The sequence below is a fragment of the Carex rostrata genome, chromosome 12, assembly GCF_964058835.1.
Source record: "Carex rostrata chromosome 12, lpCarRost1.2, whole genome shotgun sequence".
In the NCBI taxonomy this organism is placed as follows: Eukaryota; Viridiplantae; Streptophyta; class Magnoliopsida; order Poales; family Cyperaceae; genus Carex; species Carex rostrata.
The window spans coordinates 5,883,969-5,902,609 of NC_135929.1; the positions used below are offsets into that span (position 1 = coordinate 5,883,969).

The 18,641-nt window shown below is 33.6% G+C and overlaps 2 protein-coding genes across 3 annotated transcripts; one reads left to right on the forward strand and one right to left on the reverse strand.

The window, feature by feature from the left end:
* The first annotated feature begins 3,731 nt into the window (after positions 1-3,731).
* ATO (splicing factor-like protein) lies at positions 3,732-10,165 on the forward strand. Of its 2 annotated transcripts, none has more exons than XM_078312130.1 (13): positions 3,732-4,060; positions 4,556-4,693; positions 5,514-5,618; positions 5,928-6,067; positions 6,165-6,261; positions 6,640-6,801; positions 7,601-7,672; positions 7,896-8,042; positions 8,295-8,372; positions 8,662-8,787; positions 9,257-9,403; positions 9,478-9,627; positions 9,887-10,165. In XM_078312130.1, exons 1-12 carry the CDS (start codon positions 3,887-3,889, stop codon positions 9,622-9,624), a joined length of 1,533 nt encoding a protein of 510 aa, XP_078168256.1. In that variant the 5' UTR covers positions 3,732-3,886; the 3' UTR covers positions 9,625-9,627; positions 9,887-10,165. The 2 variants fall into 2 exon arrangements, with proteins under 2 accessions (XP_078168256.1, XP_078168257.1); XM_078312131.1 differs by having other exon boundaries at positions 3,733-4,060; positions 9,898-10,165.
* Positions 10,166-16,404: 6,239 nt separating this feature from the next.
* On the reverse strand, positions 16,405-18,106 carry LOC144563360 (putative xyloglucan galactosyltransferase GT17). The gene has a single exon (XM_078312824.1). The coding sequence runs from the start codon at positions 18,000-18,002 to the stop codon at positions 16,560-16,562; it is 1,443 nt and encodes a 480-aa protein (XP_078168950.1). The 5' UTR covers positions 18,003-18,106; the 3' UTR covers positions 16,405-16,559.
* Positions 18,107-18,641: the final 535 nt, after the last annotated feature.

The following is an 18,641-nucleotide window of genomic DNA, read 5'->3' on the forward strand; positions in this document are numbered from 1 at the left end:
AGGGAGCTTAACATAAATTAATTAATGAAACTTTTGTGAGTTACCTCTTGATGTAAAGGTAAACATTTGTCACCTGGACCCCTAATTTTCCGTAGAAGTTTCCCTCTTTCTTTTTCTACTCTCTTAAGGCAGTTCTGCTGAACCTGTAGTGGAGTACATATGTTTCAGTATACAATAGAACAAACTATTGTAGTAGTGTCACCTAATACATAGGCAACACAATGCATCCCGAAATTTTTATTCATAGGAAAATAAAAAAAAATATTAAAAATAAGAACAGTTGCATGAAAATTTAAAAAACAGGAAAGCAGTCATGGGCCATGGTGTCTCTGCGCATCTCAATCCATGAAAAAAAATTCAAAAGTGGGACGCCATGGGACAACCAATTTTTTGGATCAGCAATTTTTTTTCCCTTCCCACTTTTCAAATATTTTTAATATTTTTATTTTTTATTTTCCTATGTATAAAAGTTCCAGCAATGCATCATATCATAAAGAGGCCATATATCCAAACAACATTGGATTATGGAATCATAAACGAGTTCAGTTTGGAAAAGGGAAGCACAAATTAATTAACTACAATAATTTGTTTTCCACCTTAAATTACACCAAACAAGAACAGAAACACACTGTGAAGGTCAAATTATAAAACTTTCTTCCTTCGCCAGCTTAAAAAAATCGGAATGGTCTAAACTAGGAATCGAAATACCACCTTGAGAGGTCTACGGTGCCGACTAGGATACATTTCGATCCAAAATCTATCGGTAGTCTACCTTGCTATGAGGATTTGTGAAGTTTAAACCAGAGTGTATGATTCTCTCCTTGGATTATGTTTTTTTCGACCGCTTTATTATATATCAGCAAATATTAGGGGTGAGTAAATTGCTCATAACTCGTGAGCCGCTCATAACTCGCTCAGTAAATGCTCACTTGAACTCGCTCATTTATCCGCTCATTTAAACTCGCTCATTAACAACTCGCTCATTTATAAAATGAGCGAGCATGAGCATGCCCCAACTCGCTCATAACTCGCTCATTTAAAATTTGCCACATCTAATCCCGCCGCCACATTCAATCCCAAATATTCATAGTTTATACATTTATTTATTTTTTTAAACAGATGCCTCAAAACAGTGTGCTGCTGTTAGTTTATGTTTTTGGATTTATGTTGGATTTTTATTAGTGCTGCTTTAGTTTTAGTTGATCGTTGTTTGTTGATGCTATTGTTAGTTTATGTTGTTATTATTCTATTTTTGTAATACCGTTGATTTTTTTGTTATTATTCCATTTAATTGAATTATGACAATTTATTAAATTTTAGTACTCATAACTCGTGAGCCGCTCATAACTCGCTCATTTATTCGCTCGCTTGAACTCGCTCATTTAACAACTCGCTCATTTATTAAACGAGCGAGCACGAGCACACCCTAACTCGCTCATGCTCGCTCATTACTCACCCCTAGCAAATATGGTGGGACGGAGAGAGGGGATGTGCGAGGGAAATAAATCTGCTGCGATTTCAAAGAGTCGCAATTCCATATCAATCCATCCTTTCTTTTTTTTACTACAATGCACGGATCTCAATAATAGTTATTCTTTATATATCAATCTCAAAACAAATAAAGAATGGAATTTAGAATCGCGCGATCCTGTGATTCTTTGGAATCGCAGCAGATTTATTTCCCCAATCAAGTAGGTTCGAATCGTTTCACCACGAACATAACGCATCGGACTGTGGCGAGGCGCAGCCCAAACCCTTTCAACATCCCAATGACCCAATAGAACCGTGTAACAGCAACACGAATTTGTAATCCAATAAAAGAAAAAGGAATTCCAAAACTACAACTCTTGTTAAAATGGGCCGTCAGGCCTCATGTAAGGCGGCCCATTAGGTTTTGATAATACAAACTTTGAAGTTGGTTTGTTTACCTAGTGTGAAAAACAATAAATCTCGTTTATGGTTCCTATAATAAAATTGAGGATGAAATGCTCGCTCATTAGAAACTTTTCTTAATGTCAATATCTCCATCAAAATCTCAATACGAGAAGCGGAGCTGTACTTTTGACTATAAGAGTCAATTGTGAATGAAAGTCAAATTATATAAAAAATTTATGCTATGAATGATGGTTAATTTTGCAGCATCCGTAGCATTTTACTCTAAATTATATAGAAAATCGTGTATAAGTATAAACATTTAAAAAAAATGAGATCAATTGATCCCATTCACTCTTACTAGCTCTGCCTCGGTTAATATATCTTAATTTTTCATCAATATAAGATTGAATTGCTCCCGTTAAAACTTTTATTGTCAGCCACCAAAATCTCAATATATCTTTATTTCCCCAAATAAGAATGAATTGCTCATCTCATATATCCATTATAACTCCTCTTATTTCCAGTTATTCCATCAAAGTCTCCATGTATCTTATTTTCACATCTAAATTTGGAACTTTTTCATAATTATTATTTTAGTTTAACTAAAATAGTCTTATCTAATTAATCAATAACTTTCTATGTAACTTTTTTTTGAAGTTTGATATTTCGATATGTGCAGGCCAATACATTTTTTTAGGAGGGTTCAAATGACTCTATTTTTTGTGCATCCATCATATCTCTATTTTTAAAAACTTTAATAACTCAAAATCTAAATCTTAAAATTCAAAATAAAACGTTGGATATGAACTACATCATGTTTATCTCTGTGTAAAAAATTATAGCATCTCAACTTTGTTTTGGTTGTCATCTTGAGCTTGTAAAAAACTAAAAATATATACTAATATGGATAATTTCTAGACGTTAATTTTTCAACTCATTGATTCATATAAAGGCAAAATCAAAATGTGACAAATTTTTATGAGCATATAGAGAAAATAATATATATCACATCTAATTGTTTTATTTTGATGTTTAAGTTTTAAACTTTGAGTTATTTAAATTTTTAAAAATAGAGGTATGATGGAGGCACACAAAATGAAAGCATTTGACCTTCCTCTCTCTTTTTTTCCTTCTTGCTCCATTTTATAAACTAACGATTTGCTCTTTTCTCCCATTTTTACTTCTTTCTTTTTTCTAGGGGTCAACAAATAGGGACCGAATTCATAAAGTACACAGTATTATTGTGTTATTAGGGATATGAAGGAGAAGGTATTATAACAGTTAATGATGCTTTCTTGTAAAATCTAAACTGCACACGCTGAGACCCAGTTATCTCTCTCCATTTAATCATAGTGTTCTACTAAAGACAAAGTGTTAATGGTCAGTATTTTTAGTGTTCAGGGTTTTTATCTCTGAACTAGAAAAAAGAAAGAAGAACTTGAACTTCTGATTGTACTTACAAAAAATATGGCGAAGAACTATTTTCATTACTGCCGGCAATAAAAAAAAAGTGTTTAATATTAATCAATTGATTAATAAAATCAATATAGATCTTTCTCTTATAATTTTCTCAAATATTCACACTCGATGGTTTAATTTTAACATGTTTTGACTCTTAAGTTAAATGTAGTTCGACAAATACTTCAAACTTCAAACTTCATCAATTAAATTTTCTATATACACACTTAGCAATTAACTGTTATACAACATAAATTTAACGTTTTGAAATTTCATATTTAATAGAAAAATTATTTCAAAATTTGTATCTTAGCATATTCTGTTAAAGCATAATATACACTTCATTATTTTATTTTTTTAAAAGCGTATTAATATTTATATTCGCTTACTCGCCATGACGCCATCTCTTTCAATCCAGTGAAATCCCACAAAATCAAAACACTCCCTCCTGGGCTCCAGGCTCCAGCTCTCTTTGCCTTCCCGCGAGAAAAATAAAACCCTAGAAACCCTAATCTGCTCCTCCGAGCGCGCTTCTAGCGCAGAGGAATACGAGATGTCGTCGACGCTACTGGAGGTGACACGTGGTGCTCACGAGGACGTGGAGCGCTTGGAGCGGTTAATTGTGCGGGAGATGCAACGGGAGCCAGAGAACGGCCGAGATCGACTTTACCAGAGCCACCGTGTCCGCCACATGATTGATGTCATCATTGCCACCTCTGACAAGCTTGTAAGTTTTTTCGAGATGATTTCTCTAACATCTAGCTTGATGATACAGTATATCACGAGTCGACTTATTTATAATTAGAGGATTATAGGAAGGTATAAGGGTTTGAAAGTGCAACGTGCTGGTTTGTTCTCTGTGTTATTGCACTTCTGAAGGTAGATTCAGAACTAGGAGGGTTTTTTTTGTATAAAATTTAGGGTTAGAGGACGCTGAGGAGGGATTTGATAAAGCCTTCGATTATTTTTGTACTTTTTATTTTAGAATTTACTGCAGGAGGTATTGAGGCAGAGCTATGTACAGTTTTGAAGTTACTTGAGGGAAGTTTATTTTGACTTTAGGCTTAACAGCACAACCGGGATGTAATTAATGCCCAACTGCAGGCTTAGCCCTTTAATTGTTTAATTCTAGTTGGAAGAACTAAGGTTATTATATTATGATAGAAATAATGGATTTTTCATGTACAAAACTCAGCATCTTTCCTTTTGATGCATATTTTAGGTTGAGATATACGAAGATAAAGATTATGCGAGAAAGGATGAAATTGCAGCTCTTGGAGGTCAAGGGGAATTTTCATCAAAAAAGGGCATGCATGGGGAAGATAAAGTTTTAACTGCTTTTTTCGAGCGTCTAAAGGAGGTAATGTTCTTATATATTTTCTTACGAAATTGAAGATTGCCTATCAGTTGTGTAGATACTGCAGAGAATCCCCCTTTTCATAGTTACATGTGTCCCAATCGCAGTTGAACTTGGATTTTTGTATGCTTTGTTTCCCACTGAATAGTATACTATGATAATTAAATTTAGCAACTCTGCTACTTTTACTATTCTTTGATTTTTTTTTTTCTTTACCCAAAAATAGAGAATACATAACAGAGATTGTAAATTCTATTCTGACAAATTGGAGAGTTTACTAGTGCTTTGTAGTAACAATGTTAAGTACCTGGTTAATTTTAATTTCTCAATAAGGGACTATTGGCTTGTGAACAATAATGAACTGGACATTTACATCCTACCATTTAACAGGCAACTCTGTATGCTTAATCTTGAAGTGGTACTTGATTTTTCTTATTCCATTGTTTGGAGAGAGGGTTGTGGAAGGGATGGAAGGGGAGGAAAAAAAAAACACTTCGTGAACTAGTTTGTTTAGCTGGATAATTGATATCAGGTTAGGGTTAATGGAAGCTACTTTGTTAACCTCCCTTAACTTTCCAAAGCTTGTATTCTTTTAGCCACTAAATTGGGGTTTAACAGAAAGAAACAAGACTTTTTTAAAACAAGAGGGTTTAACAGAAAATACCGTGACCTTCCTTCTGATTCCATTCCATTACCTTCTCTAAATATGTATCAGCAATGAAACTATTTTTTCTTGCTTGGGTAAAACATAGCCCATTTTCTGATAAAGATGGAAAAGCTGCTCTAACTTTAGCACTGACTTCTGTTTTTTTATTATAAACAGATCAGGGAGTACCATAAAAGAAACCCTTCTGCACGTGTTGTAGATACAAGTGATGCCTTTGAGGATCTTCTTAAAGAGGAACCTGCTATTGAATTCAGTGGCGAGGTAACTTCTCCTTTTTTTTTAACTTCTTTAGTTGAAATTTTGCCATAGCTTTTGACTACTCAGTATTTCTTGGGATAATTTAAAAGTTACCTGCAAGAGGGGCACTTGAGAAATATGAAATTAGTTTCGGTTCCCTATTGTGATACATATATTTTAATCTATGCAGGAATCTTGCACTCTTCATGTATCATGCTGGTACATATGGTAAGGCAGTAGGCGAGCCTACATACATGTTTATAAGCCCTAACAGTACCTTAAATTATTGTCTTATTTGCATCATTTACACACTTTGCTTTGCACCTTTTGTAGGAAGCATCTGGTCGCTATCTTGACCTGCACGAATTATATAATGAGTTCATCAACTCTAAATTCGGGTCACCGATGGAGTACTCTACTTATGTAGGAACCTTTTCAGAGACTGATAAAATTCCTCGAAATCTAAAATCCAAGTAAGTTTCTTTTGCTGTATAAATGTAATGCCAGCGGTTGAAGTGCATCAATGTTTAGTCTGCTGACTGATATTTTATACTTGATTTTATCTTGCAGACAGTACAAAGAGTACATCGAACATGTACTTGAATACCTGATATCATTTTTAATGCGAACCCAGCCTTTGCAAGACCTCGACAAAATATTTGCCAAGGTATGTTCAAATCCTGTCATGACCTCATGCTATGTTGCACTGTTAAAGTGACCTCTTTTTTGGTCTCTTTCTGACTCAACTTATTGATAGTTATTTGAAGTGGATCTGTTGTCTTGTTTTTTTTTAGTATTCTACAAATAGCTCTTTATAGGTTATTTTAAGACACTTCTTCCTATTGCTCTTGCAAGCATGTTTGGCCATAACTCACTTGATAGGCGTTTTTCTGTGGTGCACGGCTGTACATGCCAGCTCTATATTGATAGTTCATCACATGTTTTGTTGATTCATTTTAATATGTTTTTTTTACTTCCTCATAGCGGGGAGAAACATAGGGAAATTCTATTAGGTTTCTTGAGCTTACGTATACTAATGGTGTAGGTTGAGGCTGATTTTGAAGAGAGCTGGGTTAATGGAGAGGTACCGGGATGGGATAACAAAGGCACTGAAAACGGGCCCTCTATGCCTGAGCCTGTGATAGATCTCGACTATTACAGTACTGTTGAAGAACTCATGGAGGTGGCCCCTGAAAAGTTGAAGGAGGTCAGTCTCTCCTTCTTGTTGACTTCTGTAACATAAGTTGGCTACTTTGTCATTTTGGGGCCTCACTGATCTCCTGATAGCACCAAAACACTAAAACTTCAACTGATTAGTCGTGCTGGATTTTAGTTCAATATTAAAAGCAAGCATGGACAAAATTAATAAAACTAGGACTCTAGTCTTATATGTTAACTGCATGGTATATCATACTACTGTTCAATTTGGTAATAAAATTACTATTGAAGTTTCTTTCTTGATGCAAACCACGTGCAAATTCTCATATCTGCAGCAGACCCAAAACATCTGAGATATTTGAAAATAGAATAAAAGAATGGGGTGTTCTGTTCAAAATTGATAGATTAGCCCCTAAATCTTCTGAACTTTTGAGCTATATATGAAGTCATCCAGGCTTGTGAGTTGAACTGCTAATTTCTATGAGCTACTTGTGAAAAGCTTGGATGAGTTAAGACTTGAGATGAAAAACTTTTTAGTTTTTTTTTTTCTTTTTTTCATGATTTAACCTGCGTTTCTGTCATTAAGGGTGGTCATTTCCAAATAACTCGAAAACATTCTTTGATTTGCCACCAAGGTGAAGTATTTCGAGTAGTTTTCAAGAATCCCTCAAGTAGTTGGCTTACTGGCCTAAATTATCTATGTAGTGGTATTACGTTTTAATTGCCAAAATGTTTACTTGTCATGGAGGTGTTTATCCAGTTCTACTTTCTTTCTACAAGCAATAACTGTTTACAATATTTCTTTTTGTTCCTAGTGCTGTGTTATGATACTTCTGTTTTTCTTTTAGGCCTTGGCTGCACGTGGATTGAAAAGTGGTGGTACTGTTCAGCAACGTGCAGAACGCCTTTTCTTATTGAAGGTATTAATTTTTGCTATTGTGTTCTCTTGGACAGCTTCGGTTAGTATGCATTTTTATGATCCAAGGAGGAGAAAATATTAGAGATACCAGAAAGGTTAAAATTTAAATTAACACTAAAATTGTTAGTCAGTTCTAAATAACTTTTGACGTTATATTCTGTGTTTTGGGACATTTTAATGTAAGTTATTTAATTTTTCTCACACATTTCTATTTTCTCTTTCAGCACACACCCTTGGAGAAACTAGACAAGAAACATTTTGCTAAAGGTACCCGCAACTCTGATCAAAATGGTATAGAACATAACAGCTTGAAGGAGGAAATTGCATTGTTGGAAGTTAAAATGAGGCGCTTGTGTGAATTACTTAAAGAGGTGGTTACTATTGTCATCTGTTTCATTATTAATATGAATTGCTTTTCTGCTCGTGGCCCCTGTTTATTGGTATTTAGTTGCATAATGGAGTTTGAGGTTGAATTTGATTTTAATTGCTCATTGAAAAGATCTATTATAATTGCTCATTGGAAATTGATACTAAAAGGAACTGATATTCTGATGTACTGACCAAAATTGGGTAATCCTTTCTTATGATCACATATTTATGCTCTATACTTTTCTTGTATTTAGGTTATTGTACAAACCAAGGAAAATGCTGAGAAAAAACCTACATTGACCTATGAAGAGATGGAAGCAGAGCGTGAAGAGGTAACACACCATTCCTGATAATTTCCGGTGCTTTATATTTATTGGAGAATAACAATTATCTATTTGGCTTCTTGTGCTAGCATTAGGTTAGTTAAAATATGACTATCAAAATGACTTTGTATATTTTACTGAACAAAACTGCAGATAGATTTAAATAAGCATTCTTTGCTCATGGATATACTTGGAATAACAACATTTATTTCTATTAAAAATAATGCGTGCTTGTTCTGAGTTCTTGAATTATTATGAAAAAATAGTAATGACGGTGATGGATTCTTTTTTCTAACAGGAAGTGGTGCAAGCTGATTCTGAGAGCGATGAAGAAGAAAAGACGTACAATCCTCTCAATCTACCTATGGGTTGGGATGGCAAACCTATACCCTATTGGCTTTATAAGCTTCACGGCCTAGGCCAGGTGCTCTATCTGTCTCTATCTGTGCACAGTTTCTATTATAGTCATTCGGCATATTGTTTTCTTTTTCATTTCTTATATTTTATTTAATTTTATATTTTTCCTTCTTTCTACATCTCCTTTGGGGTGGGGGGGGGGGGGGGGGGGGGGGGGGGGGGGTTGATAAACTTTCTTTTTAATTATGAATTTTGGATTGTAAACTTATTTATGCCCCCACTTGCAGAACCTCGAACAATTGTTTTTGTGCTCTGCAAAAGTAGGTATATACCATGCACATCCCCAGAGCAACATAGAAATTATAATATATAATATATAAAACATCAAAGAATTTACTCATTTGAAAGATTCATAAGTTTCCACTCCTTCCCATATTTGGAAATAGAGTTTGTGCGCTTTGAAGAGTCTGAGGGGGTGGTGGTTATGATACTTTTCTCCTTCTAATGGAAGGATTGATCTTTTTGTTTTTGTGCAGAAATTTGACTGTGAGATTTGTGGGAATTATTCTTACTGGGGAAGAAGGGCATTTGAACGCCATTTCAAAGAGTCGCGTCATCAACACGGCATGCGCTGCCTGGGGATTCCCAACACCAAGTTTTTTAACGAGATCACCTCCATCCAGGTAAAACTTCTCCTTATTATTTGTTATTGTTACTCTCTTTTTTATACTTTCTCTAATGTTTTAATAATTAACAGGAGGCAAGGGATTTATGGGAGAAAATACAAGAAAAGCAAGGGGTAAATAAGTGGAGGCCAGACCTTGAAGAAGAATATGAAGATAGAGAGGGGAATATCTATAATAAGAAGACATTTAGTGATCTCCAGCGCCAAGGTCTTATATAAAAGGTGATGCATATTTAAAAACTTATTTTCTCTTTTGTTGATTTAGCTCTCCAGCCTGACCTGATAAAGTTTAGACTTTATATGGTCTAGTTTCGACCAAGTAGTAAATTAATATAACATGTCTGTCAATGTGCTGTTTTGCTGGGCATTGAAGCAATTTCACGGGGTCTGATCCAGAACAATCTTTGTAGTGGAATACTTTACTTTTTTTCATTTCATTAATTGAGCCGTTCCATATTTTTACTAATGTCTCATTATGCAGTTGTTATGCAGTCTCTTTTGACTGGAGGAAGTTGGGCATGGTTCAATATTCTTCCCATTTCGCTGTTGGAACAGAAAGCATAATTTTTGTGTGTCAAACCAAGACTAGCTTTGCAATTTCTTTTGAACATTTAGTTCATGCGTTTTGTACAATTTTGGTCACCTGGATGTACTTCTGCGGCTGTCAATTTTATTTTATTCGGCAGATAGTCCTATAAACTGTGTTGTATCTTCTCTGAATGTTTCTAATTTATTTTATTCTTGCGGCCATTGCAAATTCTTTTTTTCTCCGCAGCAATGACTTGGACGTGATAAACACAATTCACATTGATCTGCGTAAAGTAGAGCGTTATTATAGAATATCATCACTTAACGTCGAAAATTTTGGGACAAGCGTATGTATATTTTTTTTCTCCCAGTAGTCTGTTAAAGATAAAAAAAAAATTTAAATCGTATAATTTGAGTTTTATAAAAAAAACAATATTCTAGTCTCGATAACTATTTAAAATTGGAATAAAATTGAAACAATCAACTATTTATTTAAACATCGAATTGATATATTCTAGTCTCGATTATTTTTCTTTAGAATTAGCAAATAATACTTATTGTATTTTTTTGGTCGTGTCGTTAATACGAGTTAGTGATGTAGAGCAGATTGAAACTTCCAAGTCAGTTTTATAATGATCTTTTTGTTTATCCGAATGCTCTCTAACATGATGTGGAAATCATCACTGTTTTATTTTTTTGGTTGAAAATGCCCGTAGGCTTCATTAATAACAGAAATACTGATACATCATGTAGTACATTAGAAGAAAACAAAACAATGTTTGCTGCCCCTATTATAGTATATTGCATCTCGGCTAACAGTTAGAGAACAGTGGGTACGTAAATCCCTGGTAATCGAACTGCCCTGATCGTGCCAGATTGGCCAGGAGATGGGTCTTTTGGGTTTCTTCTCTACCTTTAAACTCACAGTGGTAGTTTGCATTCTTCTTCAATAGGTTGGAGATGCACATCAGTTCTTTATACGAGCGCCAATTGATTACTTGGAGAGCTAGAGTTCCATTTTTAGAGTTTAACGCCTTTGCTAACAATTCAGAATCTGTATAGAAGAGAAATTATCTAAATCATCACTGTTTTTGAATACGATAGAAGAGAAATTATCTAAATAATTTAGAATATATATCTTCTATGTATTAGAATACGATACAAAAGAAATCATCACTTTTTTCTAATTATATGAATAAATTAGAATATATATCATCACTTTTGGACATATGACATATGGTTGGTTATGGTTGGTTGCAGTGATATTTCTCATACCGTGCACAATATCAAATATTAGAAAATAAAATTCTCTAGATAAGTTAATTGAAAAAAACAAATATTATGCATGTTATAAATTTGTAAACATATATGTTTATAAAATAATTATTGTTTAAATATTTGCTGGTATGTTATGAATATCATATAACCGAATGGTCAAAATTAACTAATAATTAATAAGAAATAATACTTTAGGTTTCTGGTATATTTAAGTAGGTGCTTTAGTTTTTCAAATTAAGTTTCCAATATGTTTTACATTACGAGCCTGAGTTGTTTAAGTACTTTTCTTTAGTTTTTTTTACGAGACTTAAAATGTTTTCTGGTATTTGTTACTCGTTTTAGTTTAAATAAAAGTTTGCATATTAACTTTGAATAAAAAGAAAAAAAAAACTAATAATAACTTTCCTCCAATATCTAAAAGGCCATTTAATTCAAGAGCATGGTCAAGATTTTATAATAATAGCATTAACAGTGATAGATAAAGCTATCATTTATTTAAGTAAATTTAAATGCTATTCAATTTATTGTATCATAAAAGTAAGAAACGTATTTGCAAGATATCTTATACAAGACATTTATGTTGAATGATTTTTACATCCGACTTTGATTATACCAGAATCATTTGAAATGTATTCTTCATCATTCAAATTTTCTCCTACAATTTTAATCTAATTGCTCTTTATTATATTAGAGTCAGAATCCGCATTTCGCGGTTAGTTGAAAATCACTGTTTTTCAAATTTTATTTATTTATTTATTTATTATTATCAATGTTCCAAATAGTTAGGTATAGCGGCACTATAGCTTTTCCTGTTCATAAACGCTAAGCTATGAGATAAAACTGCACTAACTTAGCTATTACCATTATGCGCGACGCGCTATTGCTACCGTTATGCTACATGGGCTTTTTTTTTTGCAATTTATATGGGTTTCTGTACTTTTATTCCTATTTATAATGCTACATGGTCTTCTACAATAAGTATGCTAAACAAAATTATGTACTTCTGTTTTTATTTGTGATTTATTCTCTCATTCTATATCGAGAAATTTTCAAATATTAATTCTTCATTTTGATTGCTCTTCGTATAATATTCATTTGTAAAATTATTATCGTTCGTTTCAAATGAAAGCTGATTTTAATTATTATTATAATATATAAAATATTTAAATATGTATACTGACTTCATTTATCTTATACAATTAATTGCTCTTCGTCTATTATAATATGTAATACTATGAAGTATGAATTGTTAAATAATGTTACTTTTTAGAAAAAAAATTTCCTTCTTATTTGCGTAATTGATAAAAATTATAGACTTAGATTAGTTGTCATTTAATTGTTACCTCAATTCTCCAATATTAATTATGTTGATAATTAATAGAAATATAGAATATAAAATTTGAAAAGATAAAAACGCTATATATGATAGCTTCCGCTATAGCTATGCTATTCGCAATAGCTTTTTTTTTTTTGGTCTCCCCGCTATGCCGCTATAATCGCTATTTAGAACCTTGATTATTATTAAAACTGTAATTTAAAAAAAATTCTAAAAACGTAGTAAAATTTTTTAAAAAATATATAAAATTTAGTTTTCAAGGACATTTCAATATGAAGAACAAACTAAACACTTTGACTATTTGAAATTTTAAATTATAAATACTAACTGATAATATGTAGATCTTTGTCCTACCACTATTTAGTCAATCTCTCTATATATATTCCTCAAAATCAACTTTTTTACGCACAATGAATTATGTAAAGAAAAGTCATATATAATTATTCGAAAAATGAAATATATAATAATTGTAGATGATTTTTTGAATACGTTGCTTTAAAATAAAAATTTCGTGGGATCAATATAAAATTGCAATAGAAATTGTCTTTTCTCATCAAAATGGGAAAGAGATATTTTTAGTTTTCTGCATAATTTAAAAGATATATTTTCTCAAAGATTAAAGAATAATTATATTATCAATATTAAAAAATTAGAGTAACAATCAAATCAAATGACAATTAATCTAAGTTTATATTTTTTTAATCATGCAAATAAGAAAAAAAGATCTACAAGGTAATATTTTTTAATAGTTCATACATTGTATTACATATTATTAAAGGTTTAAATAGCGTTTATCACGTCATAACAGACTGATTAAAAAAACAGCGTTATGCTCAAATAGCACCGCTATAGTGCGGAATAGCGTGCTATAGCGCTGATAGTGCTATAGCTTTTATGGTTTGAAAACGCTATTTAGAACATTGCATATTATAATATATGAAGAATAATTAATTATACAAGCGAAACGAAGTCAGTACCTATTTTATTATTTTACAGATTTCAAAAAATCAAAATCAGCTTTCAATTGAAATAAAGGACAATGATTTTACAATTGAATACTAGACGAAAAACAAGCAAAATGAAGAATTAATATTTGAATATTTTTCTATATAAAAGGAGAGACTTAAATCACAATTGGAACAAAAGCACAAAATTTGGTTTAACATACCTAGCATAGCGAACCATATGCAGCATCACAAATATTAACAGAAGCACAGAAGTCCATGCAAATTGCAACAAATAAATGAAAAAGAAGCCCATATAGCATAGCGCTTAGCAATAGTGCATAACGTGTAGCAGTAATGGCGGTAAGCTATTACAGCTATAGCGGTTGTAGCTGAATTATCAAACTTTTATCTCATAGCATAGTTTTTATGGTCCAAAAAAACTATAGCGCAGCTACAGGGGACCTATTACTAACAACTAACAATATAACTAATTAAAAAGCCGCCCAACTCCCTCCAACACTCCCCCCCCCCCCCCCCCCCCCCCTGGATACATCCTGTACTAGCAGACTGGGATCTATTTTGGTGGGATAACTTTCAATTCATTCTCGGGCTGTTCTTCTTTCTGGTACAATTTTCTGGAACCTTGTAACTTAGCAGCAACAGTACTAGTTTCAGCTAACTCCTGTCCAGTAAGATTCTGAACCGTAGATTTAAAACTGGCCATGTCGGTTTCGATGAATTGAGTCTCTATTATCTTCACCGTCACAGGTTTCGGTTCCTCTCTCGACATGGATAGAAGAATGTTCTTCTGAAATTTTAACCTCTCAGCTGCTAGTTATATATGAAGAGATAACTATCGTAATTGGTCAAACCTCGGATTCAATCTTTCGACAAGAAAAGAAAGGGTGAATTGGGTTTTGAAAATTCTTCTGATTTGTGGAGATTAAAGAGGTAGTTACTTCTGGGGCTTGTTAACTATTGAGATTTCTTGACTTTCACCGAATAGCTTTTATTGTTGTTCAAGCTTTTACACCAGGACTAGTCTTTTCTTGACTCGAAAAATAAAGGATTGCGTGTTGTTTGAATCATATACGCACCAATGATAATAAGGCAGTATACATTTCTTACTTTACATAGTAAGTGGAGTAAATTACAAAAAATCATCCTTCAACAAATAATAAAATAATAGTTCCTTTTATCTCATATTTAAATGAGCATGTTTTAAATGACTTATGTCTTTCATGTCTCAACGATGCCTCACAACCTCATTTCTGTTTTCAAGATTAAAACAATTTAATTTGAACCGCTTAACATGATTTTCATATTAAAATGAGCTAGGACATCATATTTTATATTTTTTGAAAAAAATTATACTATTTATTTAAGTCGGAACAAAATCACTGTTTTAAATGGTCTAGAATCTTCTAAAAAACATTGATTTTGTACCTACTAAAAAATAGTAAAAAGTTACTATAAAAATATAAACTTTAGTCTCCAAGTACATTTTAATATGTAGATTATGTTGAGTAGTTCAAATCAATTTTATATGTAGAAAACAAGAAAGCCTGTGCTTTATAAAGCACCTTAGTCCACCTCAATTTTGAAATTTTTATGAGAAAATAATCTAAATGAAGAAGTTTTGATGGACATATATATAAATTTCTCTTAAATGAATATTAAGTTCTGAAAAGAAAAAGAAATTAACTGTCAAAAACAGTAAAATTTATGAAGATGAAACATTGATTATTAATTTAATTATAAAGCATCGTGTTTGATTTTTCTTTTTAGTATTAGCCTTGTCATAGAGTCATAGTAGATGTTTATATACATATTTTTTTAAGTTGCATTCGGCCGAGGGGTGCTAATTGAACAGATTTGTCCATGAATAAACTGGCCGAGTATTAATTGAATAGATGTTGGACGAACTACATTATAAATCAAACTCGAACCGACTTACGATCAGTTTATAAAAATGGGCCGAGTTTGGACGGCCCGTGAACAGCTCGGATTTGAGTCCATCCGATCGATTCCCCCTCTCTCCCGCACTGCCTCAAGTACCGCAAACGTAAAGTTTGGTTTGGCACCGTAAAGTTTTGTGTTTTGGGTTTGGCTTCAAAACAGTTCCCTGCTATTTGGACAAGTTTGGTTTGGTTGGGTTTTTGTGCTCAGAACTGGGTTCCGTTAATATGGTTTGCCTTTCAAGTAGCATTGAAGCATTGTCAAAAACTTTCATTTTGTATTATATAAAATGAAACATTTTGACTTTTGGTTCTTTTTGTTTTGGTATCCAGTGCCTTTTTGGGTGCTATTTATAAGCCGTGTTAAGCTGTCTTCTATTGATTAAAATTCATTTGTAGTTCTTTAGTTGTTGAAAAAAAATAAGGGCAGTGATGGGAATTCTGGAACTCTGAAAACCAAAAAGGGAATGAAAAATCTTAGTAATCAGTAATCGTCTTGAATCAAAGGAATTATCTTTGTTTCTCTTAATTGAGTCGAATTCATAACAGTTTGAATTGTGTAATCTCCAATTATGGATAATACTTCCTTTTGGATGATTAACTCTTATTTAACAACACAATTTTGCTCAGACTGGCTTGATTCTATCCCGTTTGGATCTGTCTCCATGATGTGAATTGCCACCATGACTGGTAGCATTTCAATGATTTTCAGAGAAAGTACATTCTTAGAGAATGCAAATTTGATATGCTCCCATTTTTCAAATTAGTTTTTCATTATATAATTCTTACTGCCCCCCACATCTACAGGGGTGCAAATATAATTAGCTGAGATGTCACTATCATGAAACAGAAATGGAGAGCAAAATATTGGGTTAGATTCAACTATTTTTCTGATTAATGAAAATATTTGCATTATCATAAAAAAAAGAGCCAATTACTTGATACTAAGATACAAATTGTTCTAGTCTTTAGATTTCACTGATAAAAACCTTTACAACAATACATGGGTTATCAGAATTTAATCAAAAGAAAAGAAAGAAAATATACTGATCATTAGAGAATATGAATTGAAAAAGAAATGCAACAAAAAGAAACAACGAATGAAATCTAATCCACACGAACAGCAGTTTGCTCTTGCTCGAGTAACCTTTCGACCCGCTTCGTCAACTGCAGTAATGCCTCATCAACTGCATCCCTGAAACCCAATTCGGTAGAATCCGGGTGTGCATACGTTACCCGCGGAATCATTCGTATTACCTCCTTCCTCATCCTCTCCACCTCCTCAATTGGTATCTTTGCCAATTCTTCCTCTATCCGCTCCGCCTTCTCTTGGTCAAGTAGAAGTGACCATGTTGAAGCCTCCTTCGGTATGTACCACTCGTACTGCGTTTGAGCGGAATGCTCTGAGAAGAAAACCGGAATGCACCCGGCCAAAATTGAGTCAAAGGTTGACCGGCGCGTGAATGACAGGCCGGGTGGTTGTAAGCAGAACTGGGCCCCACGTAAGGTGTCCAGCACCTTGGCTGGGTTGTAGCATCCAACGGTACCAGTCTCGCACGTGACTTGCACACACTGTTTTGAGGCAGAGCACTGGCGCATAATCTCGGTACGCACTGCGGCCTTCTCACTGGCGACATGGGTACCGCCCACAAATGCATATCGATTTGTCCGTTTAGATTTGAGCACCTTTTCTTGCCAAGTTATGACCTCATCTGCTGTTTTTGGGTGGAAGTATGATGGGTAGGGTAAACCGAATTGGTTTTTGCCCTCCCATGGATGCCGCTCGATTGTCAGCACTGCCATGTCATCCAGCTCTGGCAGGTACAACAGGCGGTTGGCACCAAAATCGGCAATATTTGGGTCTGACATGCGCATGAAATCCCATGACGTACGCCCTACTACTAAAAAATGGTCACGACCACCATGCTTGCGAAAAGTCGGCAGGTTGCTCAAATATGACACGAGTTCAACTGCTAGCTGGTCCCTCAAGGTATGGTTGCTTTCGCGAAATGCAAAAGAAGCATATAGACCCGCATAAAATGGTACGTAAAAAAGCTTAGCCTGGTCGATGTCATGAGTTCGGCATGGGTGGTTTTTGGCACGTGCATGAAACAACATGTCAGAGAGGAATTCATTTGTGCCGTACCAAGAGGGGCCCAGCTTGTCGGTGATAGGTTGACCGAGCCCTTGGTTTACGACATGCGGGCATGAGTCTACATAGATGTTTAGGAATTGGCACCGATCGACGAGGTCGGTGGTGAAGCGGGATGGAAGGTCATAAATATAAAATGGGGCAATGCCGTCGCATGTTGAGGGGTCTTGTGTTAGGGTTTGTGTTGTATTAGGGTTTCTGGAGGAGGTGGGGAACAAATTGAAGTAGAGAATGATCCAAATGAGGATGAGGAGAGAGGAGATTATGATGCTTTTCTTGGATACTGTGGAGATGCAAAGTAAGCGTGTGTGTGGTGGTTTATCTTTGTCTTTTGAGTAAATGTGTGTGGAGAGGAATTGGCTCTGTTGCTTCTCTCTCTCCTTGATTCTTGAGGCCATTGTTAGAGAGAATTAAGAAAGAGACTTAGGGTTTTGGAGATGTACTTAGCCTTAGGTGATGAGGTATGGATATTAATTAGGTATGGTTTGAACTTCAAAGGGAGTCAACGACTAATTAAATTGAAACAAAATTAAAGCTTTGATTTACTTTGGAAATAAATTATTTGTGTAAGATGACAAGTGGTACGTTTGTATTTATGTCCAATTGAATTCGTTTGTTTCAGAAATTATTATATAGCATCAGATTTTGGCAATATAATAAAATATATATCGCACTTTCTCAACGAATATAATCTAACTAGAGTACGTAATAATTACTTGGGTTAGGTCATTGTAAATATTTATATTTTGTCTCATGTATAAATGGTGTAAATTTTTTAATCATGTGCTTACAACTTACAAGCCATTTAATTTAAATGATCTATATATAAAAATATATAAAAAAAAGATGATTATGTTTTACAATTTTTCAACTATATTATTTTGAATAAAAGAAAATTAAATAACATTACAATATATAGTTAAGAAAAATATAAATGTTTGTAATCAAGTAGACCCACTTTTTAATTTTCAATCAAAATATAAATATTCTTACAATAATATAACTCATTAATTATGACTTAATGTGCACATCAACCA